The following is a 13,453-nucleotide window of genomic DNA, read 5'->3' on the forward strand; positions in this document are numbered from 1 at the left end:
AATTACCGTAAATCGAACTGCCAGCTACCTTGCAGAGCGTCCCAGGAGACGCTTAAATCCCAACCCTAAGCTCGTGTATTAGTGCTTACTGAATTTCCGCTCTCTAAAACAGGGATCACAGCGTGTCCAGCTACATAGCTCGGATGCTCGCGGCCAAACAATCCTAGTACACTTGATTTTGTCTAATCTCTGAATGACGAGAGAGAATCGGGATAATAATGTTTGCGCGATTGAGAATTAAGATAATGATGTTTACACGTTCGAGCTATTATTAACGATACGATTTTTCTATCTGTTGTCACAGTTTGTTCCTTCTCTTCTTTAAGTATTAGTGATATCGTATCTTGAATATCACGTATACTTGGCGCAAGTGTTAATAATGATTTCTTAAGCGATAACAAGGTGCGATGTGAAATCACACCTGAATAATTCGCGCAATCTGGAAGGAAGGCCATCAGCCGGATTAAAGGCAGGACCAATAAAGTAGAAAACGTTACAAAACCGCCGGTATGAAAACCGACGGTACAGGGCCGCGCGCTCGCCGTGATAAATCGATTTCGTGTGAAACGAACCGTGAAAAATGGCGGGCAGTCGCACGTGGAAAATGTGTTTCGGCTGATAGCGCTTTCGACGCACTCTCTTTCTCTCTCTCTCTCTCTCCCCCTTTCTTTCTTTCTATCTATATGTTTCTCCTCCTTCCCTCTTCCTCGCAGGCCTCGTTGGCACCGGTTAATGCAGTTGACCCTATGCAACCGTAAATCTAATCCCGCTGACTGCCGGACGTTGGTTAGGTTGGTTAAACGATCTCTTAAGGGTCGCCGAAAGCGACTAATGTAGCGTTAAATAATTTAAAAACTAGGTCGAAGAATTTTTTCTCGGACGGATCAAGTTTCGGACAAAGTTATGCGGATTTGTGCGGATGCGACTTCTTCCACGCTAATTTTTTTATTTCCCCATCTTTCTAGCTTCTTCCAGGCTAATGATGAGATTTATTCGAACTTTTAATAATCGAAATGCGTGACGCGTGAGAAAGATAAGCTATCCGCGGTGCCGAGCAACAGAGTGTTTATTAATCTAGAGTAAACATCTCATTTTATATTTCATTAAACGACAAACAAAAATTCTCTCAAAATAAAATTTGTTATTAAATGGCAAATAGGAAAAAAATAGCTCTACTAAGATTATCAATATTTTTTTTTTTTTTTTTAACGAAATGGGAAATTTTTTAGATGAATCCAAAAGTCAATACCGGATTTAGAGTAATTCCGAGAGAGATGAACCACTTGAAAACTTTTTAGCAAACATAGTCGCTCGAATTACTTCAAGTTGAAAGTGTGTTTAATAGACTCTGTTAAATGATACTTTTAAAAAACATAATATGTAACACGAATGTGCTTTTTTTTAACTTTTTACTATACTCTTATATTATGTAAAATTGCAATATTTTATTTAAATTTAACTCACAATCATACACTGTATTTATAAGGCGATGTTACAGAACGCCATTAATTAATCTCACTGAATGCGATCAAAATATAAAATGTACAATATAGTTTGGCTAATCGTTTAAAAAATTCAATCCTTGTTCATTTCAACTGACATTAAATTTTCCGGAATTATCAAAAATTTTTGAATTATTATTTTCTATGCACGGTAAAATTTAAATCTAAATCTACAATTTAAATCGTAAATATGTCTCTAATGTGTGATAATAAAAAATGTCTCTAAAATCAAGACAAACGGTTAGAGACAGGAAACGATTACGTCTTGAGGAAACCACTGTTGTTTCGCCCGATATAGAACGGGGTCAGGAGAGTCTCGAGATTGACGATGCGGAAGCATTAAGGAAGGGCAAGGTCAGCGATAATGTTTTTATCGCGCTTGTGAAACAGGTGCTTGCTTATCGGAGCCTAGCTTCTCTCTCGTTAAACGTTATGCGCACTGCGTTCAGCCAGATAATCTGATCTAGCACAAATAATCCTGCGATTCCGCACAATTTAACAAATGTTTTAAGCATGTTTTTCATATTAGCATAGTCCGCGTAGCGTTATTCTTGAGTTTCAGCAAAGTTTCTCGCAGTCAGAATTGCATACTTCTCGAGTCTTTAGCGATATCTCGAAGGAATTTGAAATTCCTTAAATTGTTGCGAAAAAAAAAAAAAAACAAAACTTGAAAATTGAATTTGGCCAATAAAAGAAGCTACGACAACGCGTTTAATCGTTATTATTTTAATCGCGTTTAATTGCGTTTCAAATTTCAGGTATTTCTTTGGTAATATTGGTAATATTCGACATATTTGTTCAAATGGATAATCATCTTTTGATACGAAAGTATCGATTCGATAAACCACAGACATTCCCATGTAAAAAATGTAGGATAGATTTTAGTGTCACGATGTGTTGCATTTTCGACAAAATTGCAGTTAAAAATTAAATCCTTTTTTCCTTTCTTTCTCTCTCTCTCTCTCTCTCTCTTTCTTTAAACATGAATCAAAATTGGTTATACTAGTAAAGCACATAACAAAAAAATAAAAGCATCAAAGAGTACAATGTGTATTCATTTCTCTCTTTTGTACAGATTTCCTGTTCATTCTCGCGAATTAGAGAAAATTTTTTCGCATCTACATATCTTCGTTTTTCATTCTCTATCTGGCGCTCGCGGATAATTTGACGGGAAAACAGCACATCGCGGTTCGACTGAAAACATCGAGGCAAAATTTCTTGCATACTATCTGAACAAGCCAGAACATGTCCAGGCATTCTTTATTAAAGGGCACACGATGATCCGAGAGAGGCTCCAAGGCCTCTGTGAGATGAATGTAAGGTCGAACTCTCGTAACCTAACCCGTCTCTCAACCTCTTTCCTATCCTATCCTATATAAAGGACGTACCTTTAACTCTGTTTAACTTCCACCTGAATTAGCTTTCATCTACCTTGCGGCCCGTTCCACACATTGTTCTCCGCAATCTAACTCGACGTCGTTTACATTTCGCAGTGGCCCGTGCTAATGTTTAAACCTTCACCGTTCGTGAATCACTTTGTTCGGTAAAAATTTCATTATCCTAAAATATAAAAATTTCTCGTCCGAGATAAACACGACAGTACATGTTGATGAAACAAAATTTTATAAAAATTATGATTTTTTTAATTCTTTTTAATGACGCGCGCGTCTGGTATAATATTATTGCTCTTTAATACTTGCAATAAAATAATTTTACAGATATAACTGCGCGTTTACTTTGGCATCTATCTCGCTAATTAAAATTCTGTTGAATATAAATATTCTCTCTTTCTCTTTTCTTTCAAGTAAATGAAGAAGGAAAATTTTTTTTTCCGTTAGCTTATATTTCCAGAACAGCGTCGCATTTTTGTTAAAAGAAATTAATTCTAAACTCTATTTGAAAAATACAAATATAAAAGAAAATTATGATTATAATCCGATTATATTTCAAACGACTCATTATAATCATTATCATGTAATATCTTTTACGATTAATTATTCGCAAATATGCACGTTGATGCATTGGGGACGCGCAGAAGTATTTCACGCTAAAAGTACTCGGCTTTTATCGATCGAATTTGACGTTCGCGCGCGCAAAAGACAATTTGGAAAAAAAGAAAAACAAGAGGGGTCGGAGGGCGCATCCAATGCCCGACACCGGTCGGAAGCAAAGCCTGTGCTTGTCTGCGCAATAAGGATCCCAAGCATTACAGACAACCTAGATAGGTCCCGTCCCTTCTCTCACCCTCAGACGGAATGTTTTGCATTTTAAGAAGGTGTCGGATATCCTTTGCGTTATCCGAAGACAGGCCGCCCCCTTGTCGGCTCTGCTTCAGGAGCGAGAGTGGAAGAGGAAAAGAAGAGAAGGAGAGCGGAAGGGAAAACACGAGAGAGAGAGAGAGAGAGGCACATCCTCCCTTGAAATCCGTAGTAATTCACGGTCCTGTATTACGTGCCAAAAAGAACACTCTCCCCCAACCGGCGACGACCGATGCTAGTAGGGTCGCATTACAGTGAACGAGTGGAGAATCCACGCGAGCTTGCTTAGCAATCCAATGTTTAACGATATTTAAGTTAAATGCGCAAATTATTTCTATACCGCGCAAAATTTTGAAATATTGCATAATATTAAGCTTTTCCATATTTACGAGAATAACACAGTATTATAATTTGAATATCCAATATAAATTATAACAATAACAGATTTTTATTTTCATTCGTGTATGAATTTTATAATAATCATAAAAATGATAATATTAATTAAATAAATATATTTGTAATATTAATTAGAAAAGCTTTCGAAAAAATTTCTATAATTAAATTGAAAAATTAATAATGGTCTTTTTCACATATCCCTAAAGAAAAATTGAAAATTTATCAGAGAAAATTAAGCTTGCGAGCTATAAAATATTCCATATAATAATAATAATAAAGACAACAGAAAAGTATAATGTGTATTGTGTAAAAGTACAAGAAACAAATGTCGAAAAATCAAACTATTCGCCGCGAATAAATAAGGCAGTCTAAAAAACAGTTGCGTGAAAACGGATTGGTCGGGCTCCTGTGTGGTCATTTTCTAGAGGGCTCTAAGAACAATCGCATTTAATCGAGTCGCCGTTTACCGAGACTCTTGCTTAAAGGAGATCCCAGATGAAACGAGAGCAAACTCGATCGTTCCGGTATCCAGGAGCCGGCAAACCCTGTTTTTCCCTCTTCTATGGAAGCCCTCTTAAAAAAACGGTACCTCTCTTCTTCTTCTCCGGTAAGCCACATTTTTTTAAAAGCAGTTTTCAACAGTTTAATTTCATTGAATATTTAAAAGAATGCATATATTAAGTCGTCAATTTGCGCGGAAAATTATGGATTCTCCACAGCAAAAATTATACTAACACAAAATTTGCTAAGTTTAAGAAAAAAATTATACCACTTAATGCGCAAAGTTAGCCAAGAGATTTGCAAGCACGCCAAACAAGTACTTCATAAATCGAAAGACAGATGTGCATATATATATATATATATATATATATATATATATATATATATATATATATATAACGAAAAAATAAATGAAGATTTTCTTAGGTCGTTGATAATGAAACCATGTAACTCGTCGAAAGTAGTTTAAGCTGTAAAATTTATCTACCTATCGCGCACAAGGGTCTTCTATAAAATGGAACTTTATTTTTGGCGACAATGGTACAAAGAGACACGAGAACAATTTAATTCTCTCTGGAATTTGTGGAGTTATCTTTCCTGCTCGAATGTCATTTAATGAAAAAATCTATACCGTCGATATTTATGTTATGCTGCTCGATCGAATTTACATTAATTTATAATTTGGACCGTCTTTTTCGTGGTCGCATCATCACAAATTTTTCACAATTTAATTTCAAACCGATCTTTTATTTATAAAGTTTTCTCTTATAAAAATGTTTTTTAATTAAATAAAAAAAGAAACAACAAAAAAAAAGATAGACGTTTATTTATATTTACTGTTTGCCACTTGTAACCGGCTTGTTCCGCGTGATACTTTCCTCGCGAACATTGCGACACTCTACGGAAAGATGGGTTAGGTATATTCTTAGGAGGTTTAAGTTAAATTGAAGCGCTCTTACCTCGAGGAAATGTTATCGCGGGCGGCGACAACAACGCCAGGGGCTGTTCATCGAAATGGGATTACTTTTTTATTAAAGGGCCGCGTGATACGCATTTAGGTTTCACGACATATAGCAAAAATTAAGAGCAGTTTTTTCTGCATTGAACCGATTATATAAAACTTTAAAAAATATCACGCCATTTTTCTCTTTCTCTCCTCTTGTCTCTTTTTGCCGATTCATAAAATTTATTTTTATCTTCTTATTTATATTTGCGATATTTGAATTTGAAAATACATGTATTAACTTTTAATCTTGATATGTGAAAGAGTAATTTCCTCATATTGTAATATAGCTTATCTATACGTATAATACCGAATAATATCTTTGTCAATTTGTATTTATTAATAATTGATATCTCTTTATTAATGAATAAAATTGAGAGACTCTTTGAAATCTCGATAATAGGAAAAGAATCAATAAGAATCAGATCGCAAATGTTTGTACGTAAACATTTATATCGATATGTATTATATAATTGCTTCTGTAATAATGTTTTCTTTTATTTATTTTGCTTTTATAATGATTAAAAGATAGCAGAAACACAAACGCTTCAATATAAATATTTACGCATCAAGATCTGCGATCTGGCTATTTTTATGATTGGACAGATCATTAGCGAATCGGTAACTAAGATTTTATTGGTCTTTCTTCAGCTCTTTTATCTCGCATTTCTTCATCTAATTGGCTTCTTTTTATATTAAAAAGATATTCATACGTAATCAAGTACGAGTCATAACTTAAAAGTCTACCTTGAAATAATCAATTATATTAACTCGAAAGCTCTGGAAAAAGCCTGCGATCGTCTCGAGTCATTCTTCACCACCGGTTAGTCGCAGAGATTTATAGACGCGCGAAAGGGATATCGATCGCCGATGTAGACCCCCATCGTGTATTGTTAGTAATTGGAACATTTATGAGCCAATCAATCACTTCTGCCGTTGCAGTCCCCCCTATGCTATGGATACCGCATCAATTGGTCGGCGCGCCCTTGGGCTACTCCGTTACGCTGGAATGCTATACCGAGGCTCATCCGACTTCTTTGAATTACTGGGCGAGGGAGGACGGTCTAATGATTCACGAGAGCAGTAAATATAAAGCTACGTCGTCGCCCGACAGGCCCTCTTACAAGACGCATATGACGCTCACGATATCCAACATACAGGTGAGTGAATGAATGATGTGCTTTCTTTCTGTCTAATGTCTCTGTCTATAGTTTATATCCAAATTTTTCTAGAGATAACGTATTTATATAAAAATAACTCGCGCGCAAACAGATTTTGCCCTTGCCGAAAAGAAAATTAATGATATAATGATAAAATATATATACAGCTTTTTGCTCCATCTATCGATATATCGCGCGAAAAATTGGGCGTTGTAAATTTTCTAGCGTGTTTAATAAATTAGAATCGCGCACGACGATAATAGCGAAACACGACGTAATCGCTGTAAAAAAGCGCGTGACTTAATCATGTACACCGCGTTAAAATTCACGACTGGATAATGGCACCATATCGTAAATCACGATCGTGACGCGCTGACGATGAGCGCGATAAATGAAAGTAATAAAGTACTCGTTTAAACTATACATGTGCAAAATAAAAAACACAAAATGTTATCATTACTCAACAATGATAATGATGATGATTAATGTTCCAGAAAATACAACATACTAGCCATTAATTGGCATGTAAAACAAACACGTATTATACATATTTCATTAATTATAAAATTGAATTTTCTGATTGAGATACAATTTACAATTATAAGAAAAAGATAAAATTCTCTCCCCGTATTTCAAGGTTTTATAATTAATGAGAGATATCTTGTGTCATATATAATTACTTCATTAACTCTTGTAGATCACATATTTTTTTATAACTTGTAATTTAACATATATTCTGTTTCTGCTTACATATGAATCACAAAACCTCGTTGCAATTTCATCTCAAAGCACTTTAAAAAAATGTACGAAAATTTATATATATATATATATATATATATTCCTCGACATACATCTGTAGAAAGTAATTACAACAAAATGAATTTTTAACATTTTTCTATCCATTACATCCTTCGGGATATTTTATCCCGAAAATATTCGATAGAGTTAAATAACTCATATGTGATCTTTAAGAGTAAAATCTTCTCGCCTTTAGTAACTTATTCATTCGATTTACTTTTAGAAAGACGACTACGGTAGCTACAAGTGCATCGCCAAGAACCCACGTGGAGAAACCGACGGAACGATTCGTCTGTACAGTAAGTGTCTCGTTTTGCTTTCGTGTTGCCCCGAGCCATACCACCCCGCGGTATACCGTTTACTAAGGTAATGACGGTTCGTCGCGAGCTGTTTGGCGCGTTTATGCCGTATGGCTGTCACTCCCCGCTTGTTTACAAAGTAAGACGAAGACGGTTCTCAACGAACTCCATAATTTCTACCAGTTGACAGATACACTCCGCGGTTTGTTTCTTCGGGCGACGCGTTTACGCGATACAGTTTGACACGGTTAATTCCGTGCGCCCGTTACGCGATCTCTTCCTCCTAGACAAATATACCCATGTTAATTACCTCCGCCTAATATTTGCCAACAGATCGCGATTCGTGGTGGCACTTCTCTCGAATTAAATCGCAACGTATTAGTTGGCTACGTGGTTTAATGCGGCTGATTAAATATATACGTAGCTCCAATATCGTTATTTTATATATTATTAATTAGATTTTATCTTTCTACAATATTATTTGTTACTTTTTAATGCGATACATGTTTTTAATAAATTCTGAGATAAAAATTTTATACAATAAGAAATTTCAAGCGGTGAAATACGCTGGAAATATGGATGCACGTAATTCATGAAAAAAAGGATGTCGGGATATGTAGAAAGCAAATAGAATCAATGGCGCTTACAAAAACGGATGTGGAGACGAGATCACTCCATTAGTATGGACCGGTTTTTCGCATTAGCAACATTCAAATGAAGCGAACATTTAGCATAAAAGACTATCAATAAGGAAAGAGAGATGGCGAAAGGTAAATCTACCTGGTTTGTTTAAAAAGCAACGAGAATGAAAAGGATTTGTCTGGTAAATACGATGATGTAAATAATTGATCCGGTAAATAATGTTTCTTTCCTTATTAATTTTTCTACTAATCTCTGTGCGCGTAAATATTTAATAAATTAGACATTTTTCTCTAGATTATTTATACATAAAAATAATTAAATATCTAATGTTAAATATTATCATTACGGGTGATGGAACAAATTAATTGTCATACGGTATTCGACGCTTGTCCTTGCGGCGTATAGCCGCAACTAACGCGCTATTGTTTACATGCCGTGGCCTTGTTGTCACTCGTATAGCGTAACTCGAACGAGTTGACGACATAAAGCGCTTTGTATGCCATTACATAAATGTTCAGGAAAAGTATCGGAAAGTATTAAAGACGATTATTTTGATTATTACAATTATCGGTGTAATTAATTGTAGTATCGTTCTAAAACTAGAACATATATTATGTACCAAATGTTACGTGACAAATAAGATGCGTGATTTTTGTCATGCAATTTTGCGATCAAAATTTCCCTTTCGTACAATCATAATTTTTGCATTATTCTCCTATCGCAATATAATGAGGTTCGCGTCGTGTACGATTAACGATTCACGAGTGTTGCGCAAAGTGCCTCATGGCCGTCGTGTTCTGCTAATTAGTACGCGCGCGATCGTAATTAACTGTATTTTCGTGATTAAGTGTGTGAGTGTCATGAAGGAGCAGACAAGGATGAAGAGAGAAAACTAGGGAGGACCAGAGAGACATCGATGATGCAACTATAATAATAAATATAATTTAGAAAAAAAATATTTGACTTGTTAATTTAAAAAAAAAAAAAGAATATAAGATTGTCTTTTATGCGCGAATGGCTCAAAAATCGTAATAAATTTTTCAGTACAAATTTGTTTAATATTGCACATAATATATGATTCGTGACGCAGACAAAATTTTTCAAAAATATCTTTGCATGCGTATAAATGGCATTTTCTCTGAAGAAAAAAAAAAAATTATTTTTCTTCATCGTAACAGACAGAAAATTAAAGGCAGCTACAATACATCACGACGGTAGATTATTGAGAAAAGCATTTCCACGAAATCCTATATTCGTCGGACTATCGGCGTGGCATGGCGCTAATGCTGAATTATTGGTATCCCCAAAAGGGATGCAGGATTAACTGCGCGCTAAGAGTCATGCCCCATAATCAAATGCGTTGCGGAGTTGTGTACAAGCATCGTTATATATTCCGCCACGAGACGCGTAATTGCTAATTATTGCAGACGCTTAGCAGCAACGAAATTGACTTGTATCTATGATTCTTGTGACGCATTTTCCGTGATGTTTATATTAATATATAGTACATTATAATGCTCTTGTAAATAACAAAATCGAAAAAAATAGATATTTTTAATAATATAAAATCTTAGAATATATATTTATTAAACTGGCATATTTTTCATAAAAATTTTTAAAACACTGACGAAAATTAATATTTTCATCTTATATGGGAAGAAATAAGCGAATAAGGAGAGGAGCGCGCGCGCGCGCACTTGTTCGTCCATTTAAAGTCGTTGATTTGGAATCGACTGTGACCATTCCATTGTTCCATCTACAAGCGAGAGAGGATGGGAACACGAAGAAGAAGCCAGACCAGAAAGGAATTCGAATTTCTCGAAGCTTCTCCAAAGGGGAAGCGAAGAAATAACTTGGCAAAGTCCAGCCAAAGGCATCGAACAGGACGACGGTCCAGAGGAGAGAAGCAAACAAACCTACTTCGTACAATACAGTCAGCAACAACGTCGACGGAGGGAGAGTATTAGTAGCCGAGAATCCGTCGCGTTTCTGGAAGAGCGAAAAGGGTCGGGCCGGGTCGAAATTAAGTGGCCGTAGTTAGAGATATGTCGGGTGAGTTTTATTAAGCGGCATAAAAAAGAGATTTGTAGACTGACTGAAGGAGACACCGGGCGGGATGCCCCTTTTCCCCGTCCGCTCGCCAAGTGAGGACGATTTCGGTCGCGGGGCTCGTCTGGCGGCGAGTAAAGAATAGGGGAGACAGGCGAGGGACGCGTCGAGATATGAATTTATTATTAAGGACCGCCTAAGGGGCAAAGTACCCCTGTTTCTTGATATCCGAGCGTACCCGTGTCTTACTTCGTCTTTTCTCTCGGGGCCCCTTTTTTTCATCGTTTTGCGCGCGCACCCTCCCTCTCGTCCTCGTGAGGAAGCTCGAATTTCCCGGCTAATTTATTCCATAGTCGAGTCAAACTGCTATTTGTGAGCGGCGTTGAAGCGCGGGCTTGGAATGCGAAGAGTGACGGAAGAACAAGGCGAAACTTACGGCAGCCGTTCGGATAGTAACAATATCGTATTCATTCGGCTCCCCCCATCCATCCCCGTGATTTTCTCAGACCGAGCATCGTATACATAATGCAACGTCCACCCCCGCTCCGGCGCGCGCCGATTCAACCGCTCTAAATGTCGCTGCTAAGACGCGGATTTAATAAACGGCCGTTACGCGGTTACTTTGTCGACTTTCATAATGTCATTTTTCTCCCTCTTAGTTTTCGGACATATTTTCTTATGCATGAAAAATTGCCTAGAATTTCTCTCGGAAAACGTATAAACGTAACGATCCTTTATTTCTTCCGATATTTAAGAGCCAATTAATCTCATTAATGTAAATTCAAATTCTTTATTATATTTCATTATTTTTTATTATAATTTTTAATGAAATGTTCACTTTAGCTGCCGCGTATTACATCTTCAAATTATATTTTTAAATTTCTAAGTTTTTGATGTCTGAAATGATGAAACATATATTCGCGAGGCGTTTACAATGTGACTTTCGACCGTAAAAATCTCTTAACGCTTAACAAGGTCTTAATGAAATTCTTGCAAACGGAAAACTTGTGTCTCAAATTCCTCCCGCAAATCCATACTGAGTTGTCGGACTTTGAGAACTTTCGCGGTCGCGGTATCACGGCACGCAAAGTTGTACGAGCTTTTCATTTGGATTTGAGAATTTCACTAACGAATTCTTCAGCGTAAGATGCAAACGAAGCCGTAGCCCGGCGTGACTTTGATAAATTTGTTGTGAAACTCTTTCTGCACATGCATTCCGGACGCTGGTAACGCAGCGGCACTTAGCAATTTCACCGTTCGAGTTATACGGAGCAACGAATTTCAACGAGAATCTCGTTTATATTTTGAAACGTTGCCGCGACAAGCATTTTCTCGCCGAATTTTTCCGCAGATAGTATCTAACGACGTTATATTCTTAACTTATCCGCGAGGGAGATGCTGCCAAGATATATTCATTCCGAATGTTTTTCATCTATATTAGTACTTGTTATTTGTATGCGTGTGTATCTCGAACAGTTTCATGAATATTGCAATATTAATGGATACAGTTTTGTCAATTATTTGATAGCGCATTGGTTATAATATTATTGTAATAAATAAACTTTCATAAAATGTGTTTTGGTGAGATAGTGGCAAAGTTAGTTTGCGTTAATATTTCTTACTTATATATTTTTTTATAAATAACAAATTCATAAAAAGGAAAAATGAAAATATTCTGACATTTTCGAAATTTGCTATAAATTCCGAAATATAACAAATTAAATACATTTGAATTTCTTTTAAATGGATGTGTCTTAATTATTTTTTCATAAAAACGATGAAAATATAATGATAACGTGAAATATAAATTCATACATTAAAACTGCGATTCCTTCTGAAAATGGGACTCGTGGTATAATTTACAGCGGAAAATCGCATGAGATTTCACTTCACGAGAAATTCGTCGCTGAATTTTTTATTTCGAGAAGCAAGCAAACATAACTACTGTCGTCGGTGGGCACTTGTGAATAGCGCGATATCATCAAGTTCTTCCATTACTTCGGCCACTTTAATTATAAATTGATCATACTTCCGCAAACTCGGCAAACATAAAACGGGAAGCCCTCCCCTCACCGATGCAGCACACCTTTCTATAACTTCGTCAGCGCACGGAGGCGTAAAAATTTTCTACCAGGTTGTATGGAGACTCGCTGTCTACCTTCGAGGCATGAGTTCGATCAGCAGCATGGCCGAAACTTTAACGTAGAAAGCCTCGGGGTTCGAAACTTTTGTCCTTCTCGTTGAGTCGCGCGATTCTTAGTAACCCCCGATTCAATAAATTATTTATGATGCAATGGCCGAGCAATTTTACACTCTCGTTTGCTACCCAAGTACGAAACTGCGCCACTCTCTAGCAACATCATAGTATTGTAACTTTGCCGATATTTTTACCGTCAGTATTGTTATCTGTATCTTTCCTATTTTTTTAATAAGAAGACGATTTATTGCTTCATGTTTAGAGCATTGTTAAAAATCTTCACGTAGATTATGCTTTCAGAAATACGATAATAAAATATATATTAAATATTCTCTACAAGTTATAGAATGTGAGATATAATATAATTAATAATAAATCTTCAAAAGAAATAATTATTCTTTATAATCTTTTTAAGATTTAATGCAAGATTTTAGTCTCTCAAAAATGTTATATCACGTTATAAACTTTAGATTAAAATTAAAGTAAAAAGGGTATTTTATTCAGCATCATTAAAAATTTGAGGAATAATTACTTTTTCTTCTTGCGTTAAAAGGAATAATTTTTTATTAAACTATGTAATACGATTGCAAAAGAAATGTTTTGCGCTTAATGATGTTATATATATTACATCGTAACCTAAATGACTTC

The 13,453-nt window shown here is 35.9% G+C and overlaps 1 protein-coding gene and 1 long non-coding RNA gene across 3 annotated transcripts in view; one reads left to right on the top strand and one right to left on the bottom strand.

Moving 5' to 3' along the window:
* The window catches only part of LOC126857012 (lachesin-like), a 194,548-nt gene that overhangs the window by 158,308 nt on the left and 22,787 nt on the right, over positions 1-13,453 (top strand). For both annotated transcript variants that reach the window (XM_050606079.1, XM_050606078.1), the window contains 2 exons: positions 6,603-6,820; positions 7,842-7,917. In XM_050606079.1, the coding sequence (XP_050462036.1) occupies positions 6,603-6,820; positions 7,842-7,917 (294 nt within the window). The remainder of the gene's footprint in view (positions 1-6,602; positions 6,821-7,841; positions 7,918-13,453) is intronic.
* The window catches only part of LOC126857037 (uncharacterized), a 75,201-nt gene that overhangs the window by 22,305 nt on the left and 39,443 nt on the right, over positions 1-13,453 (bottom strand). The gene's annotated exons all lie outside the window — the stretch shown is intronic.

This window comes from Cataglyphis hispanica, chromosome 20, assembly GCF_021464435.1.
Source record: "Cataglyphis hispanica isolate Lineage 1 chromosome 20, ULB_Chis1_1.0, whole genome shotgun sequence".
NCBI lineage: Eukaryota > Metazoa > Arthropoda > Insecta > Hymenoptera > Formicidae > Cataglyphis > Cataglyphis hispanica.